This window comes from Frieseomelitta varia, unplaced genomic scaffold (genome assembly GCF_011392965.1).
Source record: "Frieseomelitta varia isolate USP_RPSP 00005682 unplaced genomic scaffold, Fvar_1.2 scaffold_427, whole genome shotgun sequence".
NCBI classification, from domain to species: domain Eukaryota; kingdom Metazoa; phylum Arthropoda; class Insecta; order Hymenoptera; family Apidae; genus Frieseomelitta; species Frieseomelitta varia.
In genome coordinates, this window is record NW_025110176.1 from 1 (window position 1) to 27395 (window position 27395).

Genomic DNA, 27395 nt, shown 5'->3' on the forward strand with positions numbered 1-27395 from the left:
TCTTTGAGTGGTTTCTTTGTTCTCGTTTCTTTTTTTTCATTTTTCTTTTTTTTTTTTTTCTTTCTTCACGTTCTCGTTTCATTTCTGTTTAGTACGAATCGCTGGAACGGTTCGAACCTCGAACGATATTCGAAGCAATCCAAAGTGCTTCGTAACCCGTTGCACCGTGCGTGTTACGATTTTATTTTCATCGTGTTTCTTAGTCAAGTGTCTGTTACAATAAACTGTATACTAGTTGTCTCATAACCGCAGACGAACCGAACTTTCACGTTTTACACTGTTACATAAATATTATGTATAATGAAATAAAAAGAAACACGGTGTCGAGTGTAAGTATGTTTCGAACAACATCGACGAAAGAAATTGATAAATATTTGAGGGAGTACGGCGATGTCGTTTCGGATGTTTGATAAATAACTCTTTTAACTCGTAACACGTTCACCACACTGAACTATGCAGTTGTCAATCATTCTAACGAGTGTATTAAATTACTATTATATTACTAAGTTCTTAAAAAAAAAAAATATTCGTCTCGCTATTAGCTACCGGAATGAAGGACAAAAGTGAGAAAATTTTACCTCCCTGGTTTTCAAACGATTTGCATGTTTTTTTCTGCATTCTTTTCGAGTTTTTTTCTGCATTCAGAGTCAGAAGATTCACCTATTATTATCCTCCAATGAGTAACGCAACGGCATACCTCAGTGATTTATGCATTCGGCTCGCGTGTATGTTTCCTCGTGTGTGTACCACTTTACCACCGATAATTAGTATCAAAGAGCGTGCATGCCGTTTTAATTGCACGTGTAGTATTAATACACACGATCCTGTATCATGCTCATAAGCTTCTCATTGTAAAACGACGTGGATGTTTACGGGAGTGTAATATGTCGAAATAGATACACTGTAATTCATATCGCGATTCACAGAGATATAGTAATGGTAACGGGTATTAATTTAGACGTCGAATTAACGTAAGAATTAAAAGTGAGTCTAAAAGAGATTGTAGTACGATATACTATTTATGAAATACAAATAATATACAATATACAATAATATTAATATGTAGTTATGTGTTGAATAAATATATAGTTAAAATTTTAAAATTCTACATATTAAATAATATATAGTTAAAATTTTAAAATTTTACATATTAAATATATAATATATAATTAAAATTTCAAAATTCTACATATTAAATAATATATAGTTAAAATTTTAAAATTCTATATATTAAATTTTAAATTTCAAAATTCTATATATTAAATTTTTTAAATTAATTTCAAAATTCTATACATTAAATTTTAAATTAATTTTAAAATATGATAAATAATATGTAGTTAAAATTTTAAAATTCTATATATTAAATAATATATAGTTCAAATTTTTAAATTAAATGAAAGATTGTTTTGTTGTTAGAGAATTTTAAAATTTTATATAGTCAAAATTTTAAAACTCTCTAATAAAATAATAATCATCCATTTAGATCCTTTGCATGCCTATCTTCTGTAAAAATACATACGTTTGCATAAATATTCACGATCTACTTATTTTATCCTACATCCGTGAAAATTTGTGCTTGTTGGCCCTCTTTTATGAAGACTTTTTTTTTTTCGTTTCAGTCTTCTCGGTTTATGTTTGACCAACGCGGACACAGTTTCACATAACGGGAACAGGCGATCATTGATTAAGCCTTTTTCCAAACAACACTAGTCATTGATGATAACCACGTCATCGATAAGAGGAGATAGGGAACGATTTGGGCAACTGGAGCATCGTACAAACAGCTCCAAATCTTTTCGATATTTTGAAATTTAAAATCCTAAGTATAATTTCGATATGAATTAAAATCCCAAATTTCAACCGTCAGTTTGAAGATTAACTATAATAAAAAAATAGAGTTCGAACGCGTTAATCAAGAATTAACTGAATAATTGACGAATTTTCAACACCTTCAACTCTGTCTCTCGTGTTTTTACTTTTGTCCTGTTTCAAAGTCTTACTTTGGAGCCAGGATATGCACACACGATTGGAATCACACGGAAATCCACGGTCGGCTCTTTTGAAAACAAGGGAAAGGAAATAAAAATCTACGAAAATCCGGCTCTCTTTCGTAAGAGCGTAGGAGCTATCCTAATTGAGATTTATTACGACGTTAATCCGGCCAATTGTACGAACGAAGTTAAACCGTTGACCTCTTGGTTGATGATCCGAAAGGATACGCATAGCACGTGCCACGGTCTCGCCTTACGTGTGCATTGCAATAAATAATGTCACCGCCGTATTATCGGCGGGAGAATCTGCCCCAATTCCTCGTCCGTTTAACAAATGAGTTTTACGCGCGAGCTTTAAGCACGAGACGTTCTAGATAAATTATCCTTGACGATATACGATTACTTTATTATTGTACAATCCTACCCTAGTTCTAAATATAATGTAAATTTTTATATTAAATTTTTAACGTAATGCAAATTTTTACATTAAAACTTTTTAATCATTTACATTAAAATATTTAATGTAAAATAAATCAGTCGCACAATTTACTCTATAATCAAGCGAAACTGTACGGTAATTGGGGGCGTTTCACTTTGGCGTTCAAAATTTCACAAGGTCGAATTTAATTTGTAAAACTTATCGTAAAACTGTAATACTGCATCGAAAGATCTTCTGATTTTGCTCCGGAATTTAATATTTAATTATTCAGATCAGGATGTACCAATAATTCCCAAACTTCAATTTAAAATTGAGTTTTTCATATGATACGAATTATTAAACGGGTATGTTAAATTTCGAGTATTTGAAAACTATCAATACCAAACTAACCAATTTGCGTAATTCGTCGAATTTCAAATACTTCCAGCCAGCAGCGAAGAATCGAGCGCGCGAAATTCAAAAGGGTTCGCGACGAGCGAACGATTGAGCGCGGAGTTACGCGCGCGTGCACGAAGATGCTCCGAATTCGCTTTGGGCAAATATTCGCTCACTTGTCACTCACGCGAGTACACAGCCATGCACAGACGTATATAAAAGCAATTTGGCCGAATGCCAAGGCGATTGTTTGCTCTACTCAGCAACGTTCGCGATGTTAAAATCGCCGCGAATTAGGCTTGACCCGTTTCAGGGAAAGGGAAGGGGTTCGACTCCCTCACGCGCGTTCACATTGAACGGATATTGTAACACGGTGAGTGTGTTCGTATCCTGTTCTCGTGCCAGTTTCATGACAAAGCGAAATACCATTTGCACGCGTAATAACTACCAGCAATTACCTCGCGGTAACCTCGGCGACAGAGCGAAATATGTATGTACCGAATTATTTGTCGTACGAAAGTCCCGCGCTAGTGTAAATCTCGATAATCGTGTTGTACGTTTTCGCATTTCGCGTCGCACCCCCAAGCGTGCACGCGTGGTACGTTTAATCCGTAAATTGAAAATCAATTCTCGTATCGTTAACAACTTGGCGGATGAAGTTGTAAATCACCTAAACAGCGATATGTAAATGGCAATGGTAATCGCCATACGCGTAACGGTATTATCTCTGAGAAGGGAAAAAGATTTCATATTTATACTCGCGCGTTAAAGTCAACCACTTTGGCCTTAAAATTGGAATATTTTCACAATTTTAAGTATATTGAAATGTAGCCCAGGCAAAAGGAATAATAAAGTAATTTCTATCCAGTGACATACCGAAGAATTCAAAAAAGAAAACGAATTATTGTATACGGTTTGGTCACTCGTTATGGTCCGCGAACCAGTTACTAGCGCAAGAGGTTAAAGTAAAAACTACAAGAGTTCGAATACATATTTCGAGAAGAGCTACGGCTGGACAATATTTTTTATACTTCTTCAGAACTTGAAAATTTTAGAATTGTGGAGGACAATCACGTGACCCAAAGAAATGGAATAAGCAATTCGGAGGGGAGAGGGGGGATTGTACACGCGAAAGAGACGCGTGGCGAGCTGCGCGAAAAGAAAATCAAAAAATGGGGGAGGGGCATGAAAATGGGCGCGAAAACTCACCAGTGGCGCAGGCGCTGCCAGCGATCCAAATGAAATAGACAGCGGCAAATAAAATCCGCGTCCTCGTGCTGAGGAAGGTCGACAGGTCCGCCACTGCATTCCTCCACGGCATCTCCATGTTACTTTGATTTCTCCGCCGCTTTTGCCCAACTCGCGTCAACCTTCACCTCACCACGAACAGGGGAACGTCGTGGAAATTCCGCGAGCCAAGTTACGCGAGCCAGTACCAACGATTCCTACACGATCTCTGCATTTTTTTCTCCCTCTCTCTCTTTTAAGTTCACGTGCGAATTTCAGCCTCGAATTATCGTGTCTTACGTTTTCAGCAGGCGTAACGGATGAACGTTACGACCGTACACCTGTGAGACAACATTCCTTTTACTTGCACTCACAGTCCCTCCTCCTTTCGGGAAACCAAAGGCCACGAAACATCGGTATACCGTTTCTCATTCGACTCCCGATGAAATACAACGCGTCGATCGATCCTCACTTCCCTCACTTTCAACGGACTGATCGTTCGAGTTCGTGGGCTCTTCCGTTAGATTCAGCATTACGTATCGTTGGATTCCTCTACGCGGCCCGTTGTCACGTTTCGCGACATTTTTCGGAGTGAAACGCGCAAAGACTCGTGGAAAAACAAAGCTTCTGTAATTTTTATATAAGTTGAAAGACGTAAGAATTGACAAGGCAAGAGAACTGTCTCACAGCAACGAGAGAAAAAAAAAAGTTGCGAATTCTTGCAGGAATTACACGTTGCTTCGATTACGCGTTGAACAGGTAACGAACTTGCGTGTACGTTTGAACTATCGAAATCCAAATGTCAGAACGATTGATCTCGCGTTTCTTATCGACGCTTATCTTCCTTGACGGTCGCGCTACGCGTAAAAAGCGAAGTTTTCACGGGCACTTCCGTACGGTTGTCTCTTCAGACAAATCCCAGGTAACGCGGCACAAAACGGTTCACATTCACCTGGTAACACCTGGCAACACCGTTAAATTTGTTAGAAACTCTTCGACACGTTTCCTTCGTTCGAATTGGGGATGATATCGTGAAACTTTTTATTTACAAAAGGCTAGCGAAATGTAAAAGCCTGCACAACCGCGAGACCCGCGATGCGAGCCGTCCGTGAGTTTCGTTCGAATTACAAAGTTTTGTTGACTGACCGTCATCGGCTGCGTTCACAGGCAGCGTAAAGTTGAAATCGCGGCCACGCGCATGCTCGAACAGCCTTAAAGCCGTTCAACCAGTCAACGGTAAGATGCGACGACCAATCAGGAGCTTCCTAAAAGTTAAAATGTGTTAGTATTTGATACAAATTTTAGCACATACACACACGTTAAAATTTATTCTTGAATAAAAAAATACTTTTGTTTAAACTTTCTCTCTTTTTATAAAACGATAACGAAATAACATGAAAATTAGCTCTCCTACATTATGTTACTCCAATGACGGAATTTCTTGTTAGCATTCGTCTTCAAATTTAATTAAAAATATAAATACTGCGAATAATGCGAACATTACTGTACTGCGTTATCAATATTCCTTACATTTGTCCTATTGTATAAATTAAGAAAAATAAAAATGAATTCGCAAATTACCACACAAATATTAACCCGGGATTACCCACCTGGGGGTCTAGCGCAGCTACATCCCAGCGACTAGACCCTCACGTGTAATCCCGGGTTAAGGGATTGAAAATCAGGTACAGAGGTAGTCACCTCTGATAAATATAGGTAGGTATCACATCTGATAAATATAGAAAAATAATTTTCTTAGTATTAAGAAATTTTTATTGAATTAAACATTAGAAGAAAAATCCAAGTATTTTGCCTCCAAGATGTTTTCTCCTGGCTTCTTCGTGATCCATAATTCCTCCGCTTGTTGTCAAAACAACATATCTAAAATGTTTATAAATTACAATTATGCTACATAAAATTGTCTACTGTAATTCCATAAATTTCTTCACACTGTTGTAAATTTATACACACAAACACCTACCCAAACTGTCGAGATGGCAACAGGTTGTTGGTCCACTTTTCAATATCATTAATTGGAACATCAAATCTAGGTGAAATTACACCACACTTGTTTAATCTTCCACTGAGATTTACCACAACTTTGCCACTGCGATGATCGTCAACAATCTCAAATTCCCCAATATATCCTTAAATGTTAGAAGCAAATTACATAGTTTGTGTACAAAAGTTCATACAGAAATATTCTTTCTAGAGCTAAGAAAACATTCAAACATCTAATTCAACAATATCTTACCTTTTCTCATCATCACAGTCAGAAATTTGATAATTACTTTTGAACAGGGCCTTAACAGCACCTGTCTTTTCCCACGCTTTTCAGCATTGTTAATAGATTTGAGAGCGTCGCTAAGAACGTTCATACGCACCATGGCTGAAAACAAAATGTAATTTTAAATAAAGACTATTTCTAGAAAATACGTATTCAAAACGTGTTTCCAAATGTCAATGAAACATAACCTATGAAAGAAACAAAACAGATTTAAAGGATATAATTTTATCTTTTTATACATGTTAGTGATTCAATATCATTAATTCGAATAAAATATCAAACAAGAATTGAACGAATACGATTTAAATTTAATTAACAAATAAAATAATAATGAAAAATGGCACTATTCCACAAACTTCATATTTTCTTAAATGTTATAATAAACGCAAAATATTATCATTAATTAATGAATGATTAAAGCTAGAAACTAATTTGTAATTAATGTGTACTGGATGAATTCAAAAAACTGAGATTACCTGCGATTTATAACTTCGTTTGTCCCAGCAACATACACGTTTGATCTGCCGACCGAAAAAGAAAAGCTCAGAGTTACCAATACCAACCAGGGTTGCCATACTAAATTTTCTTGTAACATTGTAACCCCCTGGTTGGAAATTTTTGGGATTTAAATAAATGCTAACAATTCTTGTTTATTTTATAAGAAATAACAATTAATAACAACATTCATGTACAAAAAATGAACTTTATTTCAATGCAAATAACACACAATTATATATTAAATTTTTTATTTCTTTTGAAACAGTGATAAACACAAGAAGTATCACTCTCCAATAGATTCAATTTGTCCAAAAAACCACATATGATTGGGTTACAAATAAAGTGAATAAATAACATGTTCCAAATGGTATTTTTAATATCACTTAATTCCATTAACTCTGAGAAATTTCTCCGTGTATATTACTTGTAATTACCGTAATAAGGAGAATTAACTATACGTACAGGTTCGAACATAGTGAAAACATTCTGATAAAACGCACTCATTGAAAAACCAAGATCTGGTATTCTGTCATTGTTCTGTCGATAAGCTAGACAAATTCTTGATCAGAAAGAAGAAGACGTACCGTAGAAGAATATAAGCTGTGGTCAATTGATCGAACGATTGGTGATCGAGTGCTTTTACTGTTCGGTAAGTGTAAATGTGTGTTGTATCAGCGACGATTATTGTGCAAGTACGGTGTACTTGTCGAAACACGAAATCTGAAAGTTGATAATAATCCACGGTTCAGGAGAGTGGTATAAGGTAACGGTCCCTTGTTGCTTTCGTCATGTTGTCAAAATTAATGAGAAAGACAAAGTTGACGGGAGATGCTCGCTGATATGGAGGTTGTTGAGAATTCCCTGGTCCGCGGATCGCCTCTGCTTGAAAGGTTTCCCGGAAGTTTTCACACGAGAAACACGCAAAAAGGTGTAAGTCGTCAGGCAACTATCGGCTGTCCTGTCGGCTTCCTGAAAATTTTAACGTCGGTCCATCACCTGATTCCGGACTTGACTTGCTCATTTGTTTTCCGCTGTTATTTCTAGGTTACGCTTTTTACCGTGGTCCGTGCTAAATTGCAACGGCACTAATTATTATCTTCGTTATTTACAGATTCATTGAGGTGTTCCCGCGGGATTTGACGAGCTGGCGAAGCCAAGATCTGACATCGTACGCTCGTCATTCTCGGAGGATACCGCAACACGTACCAAAATCAATGGTATCCTCGCTGCGCGAGGTGAATTTTCCGCGATGTTCTCGATGTCTAGCTTGTGCACTGAGATATTAAGGAACAGAAGCAAAAGTTACACGGCTGCTCACATACATGCAGAATGTGTTAACTTAGCTAATGACAGTGGATGTCCACCGTCTCTTAGTAAATTATTGGATGAACTGTTGAATCCTGGTGAAGTTATTACTGACAGGGAAACTATTAACTGGTGTAAATGGTTGATAGCTAGTGGTCATACGCCGGAGAAGTTCGCCAAGACAGGTACGTTGTGTATTTTGTTTTCTTCAATTGCACAATATGGAATTCTTTTGAATCTTATCTGTTAACATATCTTGCAAATTGAACAAATTGATCATTATCGATGCTATTGCATCAATCATATTTTTGAGAAACGTAAATGTATTTGTGTATATAAATGTTTGCGTACATTGCATTATAGACTATTATGATTGAATTACGTATAATTTGCATATATTGTTCTTAAGACATGTTTTTAAATTCATTATTTTATCAAATTTCATTTCTTAAATTCACAGCGTGTATAAAAGTATGTTTTTATAAATACAATATAATATGATTATTGCCCGACACTTTTAAATAGCATGCTTTGTTATGAACTTGATTTTGAAATCTGTGATATAAGTATAGTGCAATTTGCGTATTTGGCATCAGTAAGATCATTTAATGAATATATGTTTATGTATATTGCTATAGATATGAAAGTGTGATGTATGAATATATTGTAATAAGATAATAGTAAAATTCATAGAATTTAACAAATTAAAGTTAAAATAAAAGTTTTTTAAACCAATAATAATAACTTTTAAAAATTATTAAATATAATTTAAAAAATTATGTTTCCTGGTAATGTAATTATGTAAGCTTAAAATGCTTGTAATCTTTGAACATATATATAAAACATACGTTATGTTAAATTTTCGTCTGTTTAAATCAAATATTTATAAACATTTTAGTGAGAATGTACGACAATGCTACAACATGTGGACTGGTTTGGACACCCAATTTTGTAGCATATCGTTGTCGTACATGTGGTATATCACCATGTATGTCCCTATGTACAGAATGTTTCAAAAAGGGCAATCATTATGGTCATGATTTCAATATGTTTTTAAGTCAAGCAGGTGGTGCTTGTGATTGTGGCGATGCATCTGTTATGAAGGAATCAGGGTAACAATTTTATCAAACAGAAGTTCTAATAATTATTTGTATTAATAAGTATGATATCTAATAGAATTGTTCTTTTAGATTTTGTGATAGACATGGTCCAAAAGCAGCTGTTGATAAGTCAGCTGCTCCTTCAAATTTAATGTGTGTAGCAGAAGCAATGATGCCCAGAATAATTCTTCGCCTTATACAACATTTACGCGAAAATTGGTATATCATATTTTCATCATTATATTTATTCAGTTATTAAAAATATAAGAAATGCATAGTGTGCATAAATATTTTCTTTAATTTAATTTTAGTTTTAATTTTAGTACGGTGGGTCACCGAAATTATGAAATTATAGTTCAAGATGCGGATGAATATCTAACAATGCTCATTGAGTTTAATAAGATGGGTGCATTAATGAGGCATGTTATGACATCAGCTCTTACTAACCCGCAAAAATATAGAAATCTCATGGATCCTAGTGTACCAACCGGAGAACCAGAATATGATAGCTATTGCCAAGACAGCAATGAAATATATCAAAATGCCGTGAAATCTTTGCCAAATCCAGAACCACCTGATGAATATAAAGGTGAATATTTTTTCATCAATATACACATATTGTTCTGGCAGAATATAAATATAGTAAATATTTTATTATGTTGTTTCAGAATGTGCATCTTTACAAGAACATTTACAACATACTACTTTCTTAGAGGAATTAATGTTTTGGACAGTCGTTTATCAATTTCCACAGAAATTAGTTTGTTTGCTGCTAAATATGTTACCAGATCCGGAATATAAGGAAGCACTTACTCGTGCTTTTGTATTACATTATAGTAGAGTTTCGATGATGCTTGAACGCTCAACAGATCCTGATACTTTAAGCAATAAAGTAGTCCATGTCAGTGTACAGGTTAGTGTTATTTATGCAAGTATATTTTCTTCATAATAAAGAAAAGGCCTTATATGTTGGAATTTTATATTTCAGTTATTTAGTAACGAAAGTTTAGCACTGAAAATGGTGGATCAATTAAAGTTGTTGCACGTCATGGTAATAGCTTTAAAATATATGATGAGTAAAATATTGATTCAGAATACTCTACATGGTAGGTGATATTTGTACAGCTATTATTAACAATACAACTAAATTTCAGGATTTATTATAAATTTTTTTCTTTTTAGATCCAGATAAAAATTTTCACTACGTAGTAGATTGTGAACGACAGGTGATGAAGGAACACTGTTATTGGCCTATTGTTTCAGATTTAAATAATGTTCTTTCACATAAACCTATAGCTGTTAGATTTATGAGCGATGATACACTTCTAGAAATGTGGTTCGATTTTCTGTCTATGTTTCAAGGTATTATTTAACTTTTGCACAATTGTAATTTAAAGTATTTAAAGTATTACATAAAAAAATATTTTAAAAATTCTTTATTGTTTATTTTAGGAATGAACGTGAATCAACGAGAATTAAATCAACACGTTGAATATGAATCTAACACGTATTATGCAGCGTTTAGCGCTGAATTAGAAGCTAGTGCATATCCAATGTGGGCTCTAGTTTCTCACTTGCGTGGTCCTGAAAGTGCTGCTCTTACTCGTAGAGTGCTATCATTTTGTCTCACTGCATTACAAGATTGGCTAGATGCTATAAATTTCACACATCCGAATGTGGTAAGTAATTAATACAAATATGCAAGTAGGTTAATTAATAAGCAAGGATATTAGCGACATTACAGCCGCGATATTTTTTCCATTTGTTCCAGAGTGATAGTCTACAAGTATCATTTCATCTACCATTGCATCGATACTTTGCTGTGTTTATGTGCCAAGCTGTGCGCCAACAAGGAGCTACACTCAATGATCTATTGCCCCCTACTGACATGTTACATCTTTTAATAATGCATCCTTTACGAGTTCAGGTAAGTACTATTCTCTGTTTTATAGTATATTTATATTCATCAGAGAATCACATTATAGAGAATCATATTATTGTGTTTCTCTTTAAAGTATTAAAATAACAATATAAAGAAGATACTTCAGGTGATGAATAGGTTTATAGTATTTTATTTCAATAGTATAATACTGGAAGAAATCTATAAATTTCCTATTTAAATAACAAAATACAATTTCTTATAAATTAACAAGTGTCGTTATTAGAGGTCTTAGAGGAATTAGGAGTATAAAAAAATACAAAGAATTTGGCTCTCATGATATGTTGTTTTAAAACGGGTATATATAGATGCTAAGATGGCACAAAAAGAGTATTTGACACAGAGTTGTTTTAAAAGAAAGGAATTATTATTGATGTATAGTTGATTTTATGAGTTATACTGAAAACGTAAATTAGTGAAAGACATATTAAAGTAAGAACATAACACAAATAATATTTATGAACTATATCTTAGTATAATTATATACTTTAGGAGTAGGGAAAAACGCGAACAAAATTACATTTATATAACTCTTATCTCATTTGGTGCATCAATAACTGTATCTGTAGAAGGAGGTAAATCAACTTGTAAATGTTTACTAAAATCATACGTAATCAATCTCATTGCTACGTATCCACCCGACGCTAATCGGCCTTTATGAAAAATACCAGCACCTGCGATTGGAACTGGTGGATTTGATTCTACTGACTGAATGTCAAGGAATGGTATTGTGTTTTGCGCAGCATCTTTTTTACGATCGCTTGGTGCAAAATTCAAATATTGCTGCGGTTTCGAGTCTGGTAGTGCCAGTAGAGGTGTTTGAATTGGTATATCGGGATTCTCAAGTTTCAATTCAGTTCTGCAAACAAAAAATTTTGCTAGTTAAGCAAAAATACATTTACAAGTGTATGAGAATATTCACGACGTACGAACAAATTTTACCTGTCAGTGTTGTCATGACTGATCCAGAGGCTCTTTTCTAAAGGTTTTATTAATTTTCCAGTTGTGAAATTGAAAGCTGTCATTTTTACTTCTAAATTTAGTCGTGGACCAACCATTCGAAATTTAAGACCTGAAAAAATACGTGTTATAAACGCGATGTTTACAAAAGATGGATAAAAGAAATATAGTTTCACATAATGTACCTGTCAAAAGGTAATCATCATCATCATGGACTAAATCGTCTAAATCTAAACCTCTTTTTTCCCACGATAAAGTATGGTAATCAATACCATTTTTAACGTTTCTATCTAATACACTGAACTCTTCAATTGGTTTCCAACGTACAGTAGATTGATCAATGTATCCACGTGGTAGTAATTCACCTTCTTGTATCTGCATGTGTATTATTTGATTCACTTTCCTAAATCGGATTCCCGTCACGACTCTGCAACAAATAACAGCATTATCATTCATCACGCCAATAATTTCGTATCTCAAAACTCATCTTAAAATTATCTGAAATAATTGATCACTCACTTGTTGTTTGCTATATCAGATTCAACTTTTCTTAAGCTAAAGTACCGATCAGAATTCATAGTATTGTCATCACAATAGCAAAAGCAGTAACTGCAGTGCCAGAATAACCAACGCCACCAGCTATCGACTTTGGTTACGGTTTTATTGCAAGTGTTTTTTTGCCCAAATATCATACCATTTTCGTACTCTATGTAGTCATATCTTCGATCGCTATTCTGTGATGACTAAAATAATTTAGAAATATATTAAACAGTATGTCTCTCATTATCTTTTGAACAAAGGAAAAAAATTTCAATTTACCGAGGGGCAAATCCACATATCGGAATCGATGTACTCGCATTTCAATACTTTACCATTACATTTGCGTTGCTGGGAACAAAATAGATTTTGATAACATCCACTAACTTTCGAATATTCGTAATAAGCACAGTTTTCTCTACAGGTCGCTTCACTGTTCAAATCAACTTCATTCACAATATATCCTTGGAACAACTGTGTTAATTTGGTGTATGTATTATCTGAAACAATTGTTTCACTTATTGGTTGCACGTACAACGCGTGAAAGCAAGAAAACGTACCTAATTTGTGTAGTCTCGCATCGCATCTCCAAAGCTGTCGCGGAGCAAACGCCATGGCTGTTTTTACAGCCCGCAGAGTCTCCCTCGTTCTCTCCTCATACTGTTCCTGCACTATTTTCATTTCTTCAGTGAAATTAGTACCTAGAGCAAGTAAACGAAAATATGCAAAAAAATTCGATAAAATCGCAGTTGCAAATTATATCATGTACAGTGTCATAAAACTTTTAAATCTCATTACAAAAATTGGAAAAAGAAAGAACAACAGTTATTATGTTATACCTGGATTATAGAGCCGCAGCAGTTTATAAGAAAATTGGATCATACTGTAACCCTTAATTTCCGACAGAGTCACCGTGGTGTATAAATTATAGAGCAGCTGCTGAAGTGACTGATTTTCATTACAAATTTGCGAAGCTGCTTCCTAATGGGAAATAAATGGAAAAGGAGAATACAAAATCTGTCCACAACTTAAATTGCTAATTATTAAAGAAGGACGGAGTTCGCTACTTCGTTGATCTAATTCGCAAAGGATTAGAAATTTCTTACAACTCGCTTTAGTAATTGTTATACCTGGTAAGCCGAAACGAACAACTTTTCGTTTACTATCAAATCACTGATTCGACCTAGGGCGCGAACGATCGACGCGTTCGCATCATGTAGAATAGTGTCCAAGAAATCGACCAGTTTTGGTATATCGAGCGCAGCCTCTCCATTGACGATCTCTTGTTGCATCATTCGAAAAACTCGGTACAAACCGTCTACTCCTTTTAGCTCGTTCTCTGTACGAGCCCACAACCAAATAGGGTTCAACGCGTTTAAATTCTCAGAGCCATTGGTCGAGAAATTTCGCTCTAACTCGTCGCCAAATTTCTTGAAACTTTTTATGAGCCATATGTACTTTCCTTGCCCGTCATTTTCAAACTCGTGCAACCTCGAGTGGAACAAATCCCTCTCTAACGTTTTCTCCAATCGTAATAACTTGTTTCGCATCTCGTCGATCAACGTGGTATCGTACTTTATACCCGTTGCTACCCATATTGCGCAGAGAAACAGAAAGCATACATGAATGCTTAGTTTCTTCATGTTTGTGTGGTCTTTCTTCTTTGATCCTTCGATAGGGTAGACTTATCTTCAATCATACGTAGAGGTGAATTTACAAGGCCTTTATACTTGATCCATTACAGTACTCAATACCTATATATTGAAATTGAAACTTCAATATAGGAAATTGAAATTTGTGCCAAGAAAAATGGTTTGAATTTGCGATTATGTAATAAGATAAATATTTTAATTAGGGGTGTAGTTGTTGATTATTTTGTGATTCATTCCGTGCCGTTTGTTGACTCTCTATAATACTCGTAGCAAACAAAGATACATTGGAATTTGTGTTTGTTACTTAAACAATGATAAGTTGGTATGTGTCACACTTTCAGTGAAAATTTTCTACCCTTCTCTTGCTTTTGGTTATTTTTCATACCAAGCATTTTATTGATAAAGCGGTGAGTCATTTTTAATAACGTGAAATTATTAAATCCTAACATTCTCACGGCTCGGAACAAATCAACCATTGTAAAATGATTTAGAATACCAAACTAAAGTTGCATTTATAACGTTGCGTAGCGACCTTGAAATCTCCAAGATTAGGATGTTGCATATTTAGAACGATAGTGGTTGGTCTATCTCTCTGTGCAACATGTACACACATAACTAAACACGTAAAGTTTGATAGGAAGGGTCGACTGTACTACTTGCGTTAAAAACCAGATACCGCCAGTAGTTAAAGTTAATGATATCGTTTCATTCGCGGAAAGATTGCTAACGTATGACATCTTGGAGATTCGTTCCCGAATGATAATACTTTGTTGCCTCTAGCAGGTCACGTTTAATTCACTTAAACGTGAGTCACATCCGTGTGTAATTATTAGCTCTTCCGGCAATTTAGACAACTTCGACAATAATCGATATTTTCAATACTTGCTTTTTTTCATTTCGATATACACAATAATAAGTTTCTCACATCGTCTCTTGCACGGGAATCTTTAGAAAGCGATGTTTCTTTGTCTAAAAACAACGAATCAAACAGTAATTCTGACAATATTTATAAATGAATTTATAGGAATTAGTTTTTACCATATTAGAAACATTAATCTCTCTTAAAGTTTTCTTCGCATTTATCAATCTTATTACACACATGCATATTTTATTTCTTACTTAAAAATGAGTTCATTCTCAAAAGCAATTAGTTTTTAATAGAAATTTTTTTACTACTCGTTATAGTAGTAGATTCATTTACAATCGTCATAACAAATCATGTAGATTATATTAAATATTTATCATTATCGATCTGTACAAAAGAATCGATTCACTCGAGCTAAAGGTTAAATTATTTGTAAACATTTTCTTCGCCACGATGTCTATGCAAAATTGAAATATTATGTAACGATTTTAAGATGTACCAGTATATTTTTCAACACGCCACATTTGTATTTACATGCTTACACGCAGTAGAAATCCTGCGTGTAAGTATTCGAGACGACACGGCAGAACACGATGTGAGAAACTTGAAGATGGTGCTGTTATTCCGACAGAATGGAGACGAGATCTCGAAACGTTCTTTTCTTCTTTTCTAAAAATATCAGTTCAGCAACATCTCAGAAAAAAAAAAAAAGATTCATTTCAATCTCGGCATTATTTTTTCCCAATGGCGCCGTCTACATATTAACGAATGGAAAGTAAACGTTTCGAAGTTATATAGGCCGTGAAAGGTTAATACGATTAACCGAAAGCGTTTCGACTATAATAAGCAAAAATTGAAACCTGATAGATTGTCCAAAGGTCTTCTTACATTATATTTCTTTTTTTCTGTACATATATATGTTCCGATCATCAATTTTATGTCCGAAAATGCACTTCACTGCATCTATTGTTGCACAAACATTCGCTCGAGAATAGCCTTTTGTAGTTTGCAAAGTGATTGACACTTTCGAGTTTTTCTTTTTCCGACACAATGAGAGTATACCTCCGCAACAAACACTTTTTCCACGTTCGCTCAGGCTCTACTAAGAATTTCGCGTTATTGTCCCGTCATTTGTGCCCTGTGTTCCTCCCCTCTTGAGTTGGGATCGTTCGAGGCTTAATGGTGTTAGATGTCTCTGCGCATGCTCCTCTTCGTTCTCCCGTTCTCTTCGCGTTTGAATCGCTTACAGGAAACATCATTGTTCCAAGAGAAATGTTGCGTTTTTCTCCTTTGTCTCTTTGTTGAAAATGATTATTGAAGAAAATGAAAATGAGATCTCGTTTTTTTACAAGGATTCACTTTAGGGAATAGATTTTAGGAAATCTTTGAATCTTTGTTGTAGCGACCACGTTACAATTCTTTGATAATTATTTTTAAGAATGAAAAAGATTGAAGGAAATACGGGTTACGTAAGTATTTCTTCAATTAAACCATTATTTATCCTTTCTTCCTCCAAGTCATTAGCTATATTTCTCGACGACAAATTTATATGTGAAGCATTTCTTAAACTTTAGAAAAGTTCACGAAGTCACGAACTATGGCGCCAAATAATTTTGATAAATCGAAATTTTGTTATATTTACTTTTCTTGGAGATATTCGTTACGATTTGCTCTGATGCATTTAAATACGATATAATTTCGTTTAAAAAACAAAAGAGTCGTGGCGACACTTACAGAATATCCTGCGTGATAGTCAAATATAAAAACAACAATAGACAAAATTATATATCGACGTTATCTACGCTCCCGAGTTTATAATTTGAGTAGATTGTCGGATGTCGCTTGATCACCGTGATATTCTCCTGCAGCACAATATATATAGTATATAATCCCTCGATAGTTACGAGGAACTAAAATACCTAATAGCTCGTCGAGGGATATTCGTATGAAATGGAAACTTTTTCCACTTCAAACAGCTCAAAAAGAAGAATTATTTTACATATATCCACTTAAAAGTTGACAGAAATTTCTAACTCTCTGAATTTTCGATAAACATCATTTTCTTAGTGTTTTTGAAAGCATCCATGCAATTACTTACTTGCATTTGATTTGCCAGTAATATGAGAATGCTTCTGTTGAGGATCTCGTCGGGAGAGGGAATGAACAGCCGATGGATGCTTTTCAGAATGTCCGGAAGTGCACCTGACCTCGAGGAGACGCATGTTTTCGCAAAATCTTCTAACGTGTATCTCTCGTACCTATCAGGCATTTTCGTATAGAAATGGAAGTTATTGTACAGATCATTGATCTGGCCGACGTATTGCTCGACTATACGTAGCTTTTCGTCCAGCCTTTGTTGCAACGGCATTTGAGTCAAAATTTGATTCATGATGATATCCAAATGTATGTCCATATGTTCCTCGAACGTGCTGATCTGTTGCGACACCTTCGATATACGATTTTTTAATTCCTTCTCCATTTTGTGAATGAATGGCAAACTGTTGTCGTACTCGGAATCTTTCGGACGTATCAAGTCCCATGACTCGAAGGCATACCCGACTACTTCGTAGCCTAATTTTATTAAATCTTTCACGTCCACAAATCCAAATTGAGAGCTGTACTTGAATTGCTCTACGCTAAGTAACAGGCAGATGAAAATGATCTTGCAGCTAATTGTAGTCATCTTTCTTAAATTCGGCGACAACGAAACGGAAAAGTAATATTCAGTTTCCACAAGTAACACCGATGTGGTCTTCTTTTTCTTTCTTCTTTTACTGATCAGTCATTTGATCATACTGTTCTCTTCATTGTCACAAATTTTAATTACGAGGAAACGGGATCAAATTTTTTTACGGGGGGAGGGGTGGAACGGATCGGTCGAGGTAAAGCTCTTCGTCAACTTTCGTAAAACTGTGCAACTGTCTTGTACTCCCCTGTTTATCGAATGTAGAATTGCTATGAACTGACACACAACAAATTTTCAACAGAATGGCTGCTATTGGTTGCTGGGATGCTCTCCACTTACGGGATTGGTCATTCAAGTGGGGATGTACCATGAATCTATGAATCATATACTCTATGGGAAACGGTTCTATTTGAATATTAAATGCTTCATGCGTTACATGTTAACAATGTCATGTATGCAAAAGTAGATGATAAATGCATATGAATACATGTTAAATAAATTTCAATCTTTGTACAAATTCATTTCAAGTAATGGATAACGTATAGAGATTTGGCCGTCTTTTTATGTACCTGGAATTTATTTTTTCAGAAATAATTTAAATTATTATAGGAAATAAATTTATTTCGCGTACACTGTTAGTCCTTTTACACATAATGCATGTGTTAAAAACTAATACCTTCAGATATTAGAATGAAATAACTTCTCGACAGATTACTTTAATATTATGTAACATTATATGAATCATATTAAAGCAATGTAATTTGTATATTAATGATCATATATTTTTATTTTAGGTTGCCTTTTATGAAATTTTAAATGGATTGTGGGTGCGCAATGGCCTTCAAATAAAAGGCCAAATTATGACGTACATACAGTGCAATTTTTGTAATTCAATGGTAGATGCAGATCTTTATTTGCTTCAAGTTTGTGCAACGAAGCTACAACCAGAGGTTTTTCTGAAAACAGTTGTTAAAAAGTAATTTTCAATATTTTATTAAATATATGCATGTGTAAATTGTACATCAAAGTTGCATAACAATAATGACAATAATTTCATTTAATTAGGTTTCATGTAAAACAAGAGATGAGTCTTTGTTTGTACAGAGCATCTCAAAATGAGTACATGGATGGAGAACATAATACACCAATGTTAGAAAGTTTTTTAACATTTTTAGCTATATTAGTTAATGTTCGGACAAATTTAGGTAAATTTTTTATGTCATTTTTTTTCATTAATAAATCATAGAATTTATATATAACAAATACGGTTTTATTGTAGGTTTATCTGATCCTGAAATGTCCCGTTTAGAAATGGTTACTTTATTGTCTATGGGAGATAAAACCCATAGTCAGTTAATGGAATTAATGCCAGAACGTTCTGGCAGTACACAAAATAGAGATTTTGAATCTGTATTGGCTGATGTATGTTTTATGTTTCTTTAAAGGAAATAAAAACTTATTTCTTTGATCATAAATTGTAAAATATGATTCATAGGTTGCAGTGTATAGAGCACCTAATCTGGAGGCTAGTGGAAACATGCAGCAAGGAATGTATGGTCCAAAACCACGTCTGGTCTGGGAAGAATTATTTGATCCTTTACATGTATTACTAAGAGCAGCACAAAAAGGAGATTTCCAGATGGCAATGGATCGCTTTACTGAATAGTAAATAACCCTCGTGAAAAAATAATTTAAAAAAAAACATAAAACGTTATATTAAAGTTTTTCTAATATATAGAAAATATATAGAAAAGTATTAATTTATCTTAATATATAATTCCTTTATTAAATATTTTGTAAATATTTCAGTGTGAAACAATCAGGAAAATTGAAAAACAGTGCTATTCCATGGCCACCGTTTAGACATCCTGCTCCTGTTTCGCCAGCATATGACGATCCACGAATCGTACTAAGATCAAGAGTTTTTCATGCTATGATTTTAATAATTTTGTATAAAGCTGTACATGGACACAATATATCAGAGCATGCAATGGCATTGACTATTTACTTATTAGAAATGGCAGTAATTACTGCAGAAATACGTGATAAATCTGTAAGTAATTAATTGTAACAGAATTTAAAAATTATAAAATAATAATATTATTTCCATTTATTTTGATTAGACGAATTCTTTGTGTCAATATACCAGTGATGAACCACCTCGTATAATAAAAGATATGGATTTAAGTAATTGGTATAAAAGTGATGATTTATCAGAAAACTTGAGAACTGTGATACCTCAAGTCATCTTGGTCCAGGAACCAGAGCCAACTAATTCAGATAGTAAGTAAAATTAAACTATATTACGTTACTTCTTACTGTGTTTGATAATTATTACTTTGATATTTTACAATTTTTTAGGCGACTTTGAGTGGGAAATTCAAGGTGACGTGACTGAAATGGGAACTTCGCTCATGATAAACGATGCAATAGATGAGGGTTCTTTAGAAGTTTTAGCTCTTCCATCTTTAGATACTATCAGTAATGATACTGGATTACAAATTGCTGTGAATACTTCTTTACCTGCTTTACCTCAAGCGAATGGTAAGTTTTGTTTCTGTATTTTCATATATTTTAAATAATCGTACAAAACGAATAAATCTTAATTAGTGTACTGTAAAATAAATATTTGTAAACTATTCTATTCTTGTAAGCTTTATAAATTTGATGTACAAACAACTCTTTAAAATTCCTTTCCATAAAATATTTAATCTATTCTATTATAAAGTACAATACATATTTTTTATATGACTGTATATTCTTTACTAGAAGATGGATGTTTCGGTGTTGTTTAGACATGTTATACAACATTACAATAACATTTTATTTCTTTTCTTAATTATTTTGTAGACCCATTTCAATTAACTTTTGTACCTGAAGATGGAATTGTTACTATATCAGAAGCTAATAGTGAAGATGACTTAATATCTCTACAAAGAGCTTTGCCATCATCCACCGAAGAATCCATGGCCCTTGCCCTTGAATCACATCCTTTATCAAACAGTATGTTATTTAATCTTTTCACCTTAACCATAGTTACATCCTTCTTATCAATGTTATGTATTTTGTGTCACATATGTACTACGCATAATTAAGTATATTGACGAAAAGGCATTAATTTTGTGTAGAAACAAAAAACGCTAAAATGAATATTTTCTGTAGTATTACAATAGCATGTTTTCAGAGAAGAACATCATATCTTTTTAACAATTTTGTGTTTTCTTTTTAATCTTTATTAATTATATATAGATATCGGTACTCAACCTGCATTGCCACCTGCACCTCAACGGCCTGCTGTTATGGCTGGCAATGAAATAGTTGCTGCAACAACAGTATACTCAAGACTCAGTAATTCTAGAGTAACGACAACAGAAATTGTTCCATCTACGTCAAGTTCGCATAAACATTTCAAAAGAAGAGATGCCCAGGTAGTAATTTATATATATTTTTGATAAATCAAGCGTTGTATTTATTAATTTATCATTTCATAAATTTTCTCTTTTTTTTTTGTAGAGTGGATCATTACAATCACAAACTGTGAAAGTAGACGAGAGTATAATCACATTATTGTTAAAATTGCACTCACAGTTGTCAGGTGTTCCGGATAGTTACAATCCCGAACAGAGTACAATGATGGATAGTGAAGCTAGTAGTAGTTCAACCATAGAACCAACAGAATCGCGAATTGGTGATGGTCCATTCTTTATTTCGCAACTACTGAACAAAATAGCAAACTTAGATCCTATGTGCAAAGATGCTATAAATGAAGCTAGGAACAAATTATGGCCAAGTATGCAGGAAAGCGAAGATAAACAGCGAGAGAAAGAAGATAGAGAAAGAGAAGAGAGACGAAGACGGGCGAAAGAAAGGCAGCAGAAGTTAATGGCTGAGTTCGCCAATAAACGAAAGCAATTCATGGAAAAAGCAATGGAAACAGGTAAGATATAAAAGTTAGAATAATGTGAAATATAATAAATTTGACTTAATATGTTTAAATGAGAAATAAATAAAATTTTTAATTTTTTGTTTAGACGAAGCAGGGGTATCTGGTATGGATTGGGATCAAAAAGACAATGCGACCAAATTAACTAGCAAAAAAGAATATGATTGCGTTATTTGCAGTCAAAGTAGTCCTAGTACCGAAGATAATCCTATGGGTCTTGTTGTATTAGTTCAAGTAATTAAGTTCATATAATTTAATTTTTATTGCTTACTTGTAGAAATTTTTATATAAATTCTATTCTTAGGGAACAAGTGTTATTGGTCATGAACGGCAACAACCAGATAGACTGCTTTTACCTACTTCTGACGATGATCCTCCTATACCAAAGTGTGATACACGTGGTGCCTATTTTGATCGTAGAATGGATGTAATGGACCGACATTTTGATACCGTAAATATTTAAATTTTAATTTATGAATTATTAATTTCGCCGGAAGCAACGAAACAATTTATATACATTTTCATTGATGTTTTACAGATTTCGTTGCTATTATCCGTTAATCTAGGTTGGGAAGGTGGAGTGTACGTGCAAACGTGTGGACATCACTTACATTTAGATTGTTTATTGCCATATGTAAAGTCTCTTGATCATCAACAAAGACAACTTTCTCTTGCTGTAGATAGCGGCGAATATCTGTGTCCACTTTGTCGGCAATTAGCTAATTGTTTCCTTCCACTTTCCCCGCAATTGGGGAAGCGTGGAGCAATTGTACGATCTCCTTATGTCCCTTTTACTACGATACTTCCGGAGATAAATAATCTATTGAAAGAAGTACAACGAAATCCATTAACGGTAAGTATCTCAAAAACTTTGTTTGCTTACAATTTTATTTGTTCTTTGCAATTAACGCAACATACTACTTACAGAGACGAACATTTTTATCTGAAGCAATGCACAAAGCAGTACAGGATATGACAAGGTGCACAAATTCCAAGTGTCAACAACAGCATAGTTACAAAAGTTTGTTTGTTTTCATAACTTCTATAGCACGAACTAATTTCGAAATTGAACTTGTCCAACGTGGTGGATCATTGTGTATTCCACCGCCCACTACGATACCTTTAAGGCCAAAACGTGATTGCATTGGTAAATTTATTGGCATTTTATCATTAATAATAATTAAAAATAACTAGAATGGTAAATTTTGCATTAATAATATTTTCTTTCAAGTTGCTCTTCTCCACGTTCTGGCAAAAAGCGCACGTCTGTGTATGTTCTGGCCGGTACAACACACATGGCAACAGTTATGCACTCCATTCGCTTTAACATTACACGAGGGAGAAGTCCCTCTACTTCTCAGAGATCCGATTGCTCTTCTTATACAGTTTATATTATTGCTACCTTTGCATGTGGATCAAGGTAAGTATGCAAATTCATCTTTAAATGTATTTTTTTTTATGATTTCATAAAACTGAATTATTTATTTTCAGCGTATTTCTCTAGTGTAGTAAAAATTATCTACAACTTATTGTATTATCAAGTTATAGTACAAATAAGCTGTGGTCTCACACAAGCAGAAAGAAATTCATTTTTAAGAAGAGAATGTGCTGAGCGTGGTTCTATGTCTTCTGAGACTATATTATGTAAAATTATTGAATATTTTAGTAATAGTCCACTTTACCATGCAGATACTGTACTATATGATCCCTCCACTTCATCATGCACCCCATATGCACGAGATAAGATGCATAGTATTGAACAACAGGTAGATGTAAATTAATGCAATTCACAATTTTTATCTCGACCTTAAGATACTTTTTGTCACATAATCATGTTATTTCAGATACAATTTATGTGCTTACCATTTTTACGAATAGCTGCATTACTACGTTACCACTTATATGAGGAACCATTACCTATAATTAGAGCCCCAGAAGCTGAATTTGCGAGATTAGTTCATTATTTGGAATTAGTTTCAGAAAGTATGGATTGGAATATGTTTAATTCAGCTATAGCTTTGAACTGGCAAGATAGCGAGAGTAGTGTATCAGTGCCTCGTATGTGGTGCGATCAGTTCCTTGCTTCTGTAAATAAAAGTGATACAAGCAGGTATTTGGTTATGGAACAGCACATATCATGGCAGGTACCCAAGCTACTTAGTCTTCCAAGGGAATATGAGAAGATTTTCACGGTATGTATTATCAACGTATTATCTTGTACATGTTACATATTGTATCTGTAATACATTTGTTTCCTTTTCTAGTATTATCATGGGCGACAGTGTTGTCAAGGTCATTCAGTTCCGCAGGAGATTAGTATTTGCTTATTATGTGGTGCCATCGTTTGTTTAAAACCAAATCGCAAGCCGTGGAATGTATGCGAAGTTGTTCAAGTAAGTACTACATATATACTTTACGAGCAAAGCATAATTGCGAAATTATAATAAATATTATAAATAATCATAACGAAGTATAGTTATACAAACATAATCTTTTTCTGGTTTATAGCATTCGATAGATTGCGGAGGTGGAACTGGTATATATCTGGTGGTAACATCAACCTATATTGTAGTAATTCGAGGTCAACGTGTTTGTTTATGGGGATCTTTATATCTCGATGATTTTGAGGAAGAAGATAGAGATCTGAAGTAAGGATGCTGCTTTAAATTAGATAAGATATTGAAAAATAACAGTCTACTTTTAAATACAATTAAATTTGAATTTTTGTTGTATTATTTTATTTATAAAGGATATTAATTAATTAATTTATTTATTTCTCTTTATAGACGCGGGAAACCTTTATATTTAAATCAAGATAGATACCAATTATTAGAACAGCAATGGCTAGCGCATAGATTTGACCATACGAAAAAAACATGGGTATGGCATCATGACATACTATAACAGTGTTGAAAAGTGGAAATCTGAAACGAGTACGAAACTTTCAACTTATGGTTTATTTCCATACAATGCCTCGCCAAGAAATAACATCGCTTTAAGAATTAACAGATTGCTCTAATACACTTTATGGATAATTATATTTATTATGACGCAGTGACGTAAGTAGACATAATATTGAATGAAAGTATTACAAGAAAAAAAAAAAAAATGAGGTGAGAGCTGAATTAATATTGTTTATAGTCACAATACATGAAAGATTATATTCGAAGAAATGTATGTTTTGAATTATACATTGTACATTCTATTTAAGTATATACATATAAATTATGTCCTAATAAAAAAAAAAAAAGTACTTATTTAGTGTGTAGCATTTGTACTTAAGAGACAAATATTATTGAATTTCTTAGTCGAAATTTCGGTTATACTAAGAATCGGATAAATTATATTGAAGATAAATAATATCATACTATTAACGAAATTATAATTTTTTTCCATCAAAATAAATTGAATTTATTGTGTGCTTTTTTCATTGTAGGAAAAATATAGAAAAAAATCCGTTATATTCTATAATTTATTATCACAATTACTTTTGTTGACGAAAAATCTTATTTCAAATATTTCTTTTTTGTATTCTGTTTACTCAGAAATAAAGTATTTTATAATTCATTAGTAAACGAAGGAAAATATTGAAGGTTATATTAGAAACATGACAAAATCAAAGACTGATGTCTTTATAAGGACTTTGTTTCTGGATAAATTTAAGAATGGACTCGATTTTATATTTGTTTTGTTATAACTCGCCACACTCGTTTATTCTGATTCTGAATTTATACAAGCAAGATAGAAATATTGATCATACATGAATTTTTAATTCGAAGGTGAAGGGAAACTCTTTGTGTTAAATTGGCAGAGATTTTAAAGAGTAATTTTCTTTTCTATATTTGTTCGTATTTTTAACAAGAATGATATGTAAATTATGTTTGGATTATCAAATTAACATGTGTTTTTATTATTAAAAATCCAGAGTCAGCAATGTAGTAATAAGTGAGATTGTTATTAACACCATAAACGGTATTGTAAAATTTTCTCTTGTAAAAATAGTTTTTATTCTAATTTAATAATGTGAATTTTTTGCAACAGTTCATGAGAAACTATAGAAAATTATTATCAATCAGTGAACTTGAGATTCAGACAATATTTAATGCATTATTTTTCTGTATGCATATTTATGGGCTGTGTATATGAACTTATAAACTCATTTTATCAAACGAACTATTTATCTACTCGTTGATTTTTTCGCACCGGTGCATAAATGTTAAGTAATTTGAACTGTGGCAATTAAGTTGTTATTGTTTTTGAAGAAGCAATTTATATGCAAACAGTTTTAATTAAAAACTGATTTTAAATCTTGTTGTGCATTTTGATTATTGGAACTTAACAAAAAATTTTCGTTTAAGATTTCAATTTTTATTATTCTACGATTACACAGACAAGAAATTGCTTCTTCCAGATTATAGATCACTGTAAATGTGTAATAATGATAGGATGCCACATTTAGGATTGCTAGTTAACTCAAGACGATCTGTACATAGTTAATTATTTTTACGAATGTCCGCTTATAATGTTAAAAATTTGCAAATAATACGTTAAGAAGTGCTAAAAAATAAATAATAATAGCAATTATCAATTCTGTTCAATGTATAAATAAAAGCAATTCTATTAAACGAAAAGATTGCCGTCTAATCCATAAGTATTTTTATTTGTTTCACTACTTCTTGAACGGTATGTAAACTAAATAGAGAAAGATGAAGAATCATTTATTTTCTAGATAATTATTACAAGTAATTTATGGTTTTGGCAAATGCAAACATGTTGTAAAATCGATGAAGCTAAACGTAGATGCAATTTTACTGTACTGTAATTTTACTAACGATTATTACAATATTTATATCAAAATCATTTTCTGCCTTTGTTACGAAAATGAGAGTCTAGTTTTTATTATTACTCAGTTATTCTTCTATTTAACAACTGCTACAAGTTTCATAATAGAGTATCACTAAAAGTAATGTAACTATTATTTTTACTTATTTGCTCTATGGAAACGTCTACTTAAATTACTTCCGTTATTTAAGAAAAAGCAAATGTTTAAAAATACAATAGTGAAAGAAAAATGCCAATTAATCTTTACACGTTATTAATGAAAACAAAAACTATATTACTTATCTGTACAAGAATAAATTTTATTACAATTTATAAAAATTTTGCCCTGTTAAATTAATGAATGAATATTTTGTAATGAGGATGCTTATATAGAATTATATTGCTTCAAACAAAAGTTATAAATTAAGAAACAAAAAATTTAGAAAATTTGTAAATCTTTGTCCAATTAAAGAGTAATTTTTTTTTTTAAATAAAAATGTTATCGACATTTATATGGAAAATATTACATAGCTGTAATTTATTATCGATTTGTATAATTTAAATTTTCCATTATTATGATACTTATGATAAAAATCGAAATCTACAAGTTCTCCAGAAGCATCCACATTATTTACACTGAATTGATTGCTTTATAACTGTCCAAAAAGAAAATTAATTTTGTTTCATATCAGTTTATGCTAGTCAAAGTAGAAAATACTTCTGTATTAAAATTATATAAAAAAAAGCAAAGAGAAAATATTACAATTATT

General features: G+C 33.0%; 3 protein-coding genes across 8 annotated transcripts; 1 reads left to right on the forward strand and 2 right to left on the reverse strand.

Annotated features, from left to right (window-relative positions):
* Positions 1–5787: 5787 nt before the first annotated feature.
* LOC122531918 (40S ribosomal protein S15Aa) lies at positions 5788–6944 on the reverse strand. The gene is made up of 4 exons (XM_043660232.1): positions 6796–6944; positions 6287–6421; positions 6014–6179; positions 5788–5913 (listed from the first exon to the last, which is right to left on the reverse strand). The coding sequence occupies exons 2-4, from the start codon at positions 6417–6419 to the stop codon at positions 5820–5822; spliced, it is 393 nt and encodes a 130-aa protein (XP_043516167.1). The 5' UTR covers positions 6420–6421; positions 6796–6944; the 3' UTR covers positions 5788–5819.
* Positions 6945–7236: 292 nt separating this feature from the next.
* LOC122531914 (E3 ubiquitin-protein ligase Ubr3) lies at positions 7237–27377 on the forward strand. 2 transcript variants are annotated; one of them, XM_043660218.1, is made up of 30 exons: positions 7237–7466; positions 7929–8307; positions 9021–9234; positions 9313–9441; positions 9546–9811; positions 9891–10135; positions 10211–10328; positions 10405–10584; positions 10675–10901; positions 10994–11149; positions 18656–18837; positions 18927–19066; positions 19141–19283; positions 19357–19526; positions 19671–19914; positions 19985–20144; positions 20223–20405; positions 20712–20864; positions 21111–21289; positions 21375–21798; positions 21893–22038; positions 22109–22255; positions 22343–22657; positions 22732–22951; positions 23036–23224; positions 23296–23570; positions 23649–23996; positions 24069–24179; positions 24313–24452; positions 24591–27377. In XM_043660218.1, exons 2-30 carry the CDS (start codon positions 8067–8069, stop codon positions 24706–24708), a joined length of 5763 nt encoding a protein of 1920 aa, XP_043516153.1. In that variant the 5' UTR covers positions 7237–7466; positions 7929–8066; the 3' UTR covers positions 24709–27377. The 2 variants fall into 2 exon arrangements, with proteins under 2 accessions (XP_043516153.1, XP_043516151.1); XM_043660216.1 differs by having other exon boundaries at positions 7240–7466; positions 24069–24197.
* Positions 11419–18119, reverse strand: LOC122531915. Of its 5 annotated transcripts, none has more exons than XM_043660223.1 (9): positions 16064–16366; positions 13789–14412; positions 13498–13639; positions 13219–13359; positions 12941–13158; positions 12641–12864; positions 12307–12548; positions 12104–12233; positions 11419–12020 (listed from the first exon to the last, which is right to left on the reverse strand). In XM_043660223.1, the coding sequence occupies exons 2-9, from the start codon at positions 14299–14301 to the stop codon at positions 11684–11686; spliced, it is 1947 nt and encodes a 648-aa protein (XP_043516158.1). In that variant the 5' UTR covers positions 14302–14412; positions 16064–16366; the 3' UTR covers positions 11419–11683. The 5 variants fall into 5 exon arrangements, with proteins under 5 accessions (XP_043516158.1, XP_043516157.1, XP_043516156.1 ...); XM_043660222.1 differs by having other exon boundaries at positions 16036–16366; XM_043660221.1 differs by lacking the exons at positions 13789–14412; positions 16064–16366 and adding an exon at positions 17274–18119 and having other exon boundaries at positions 12641–12855.
* Positions 27378–27395: the final 18 nt, after the last annotated feature.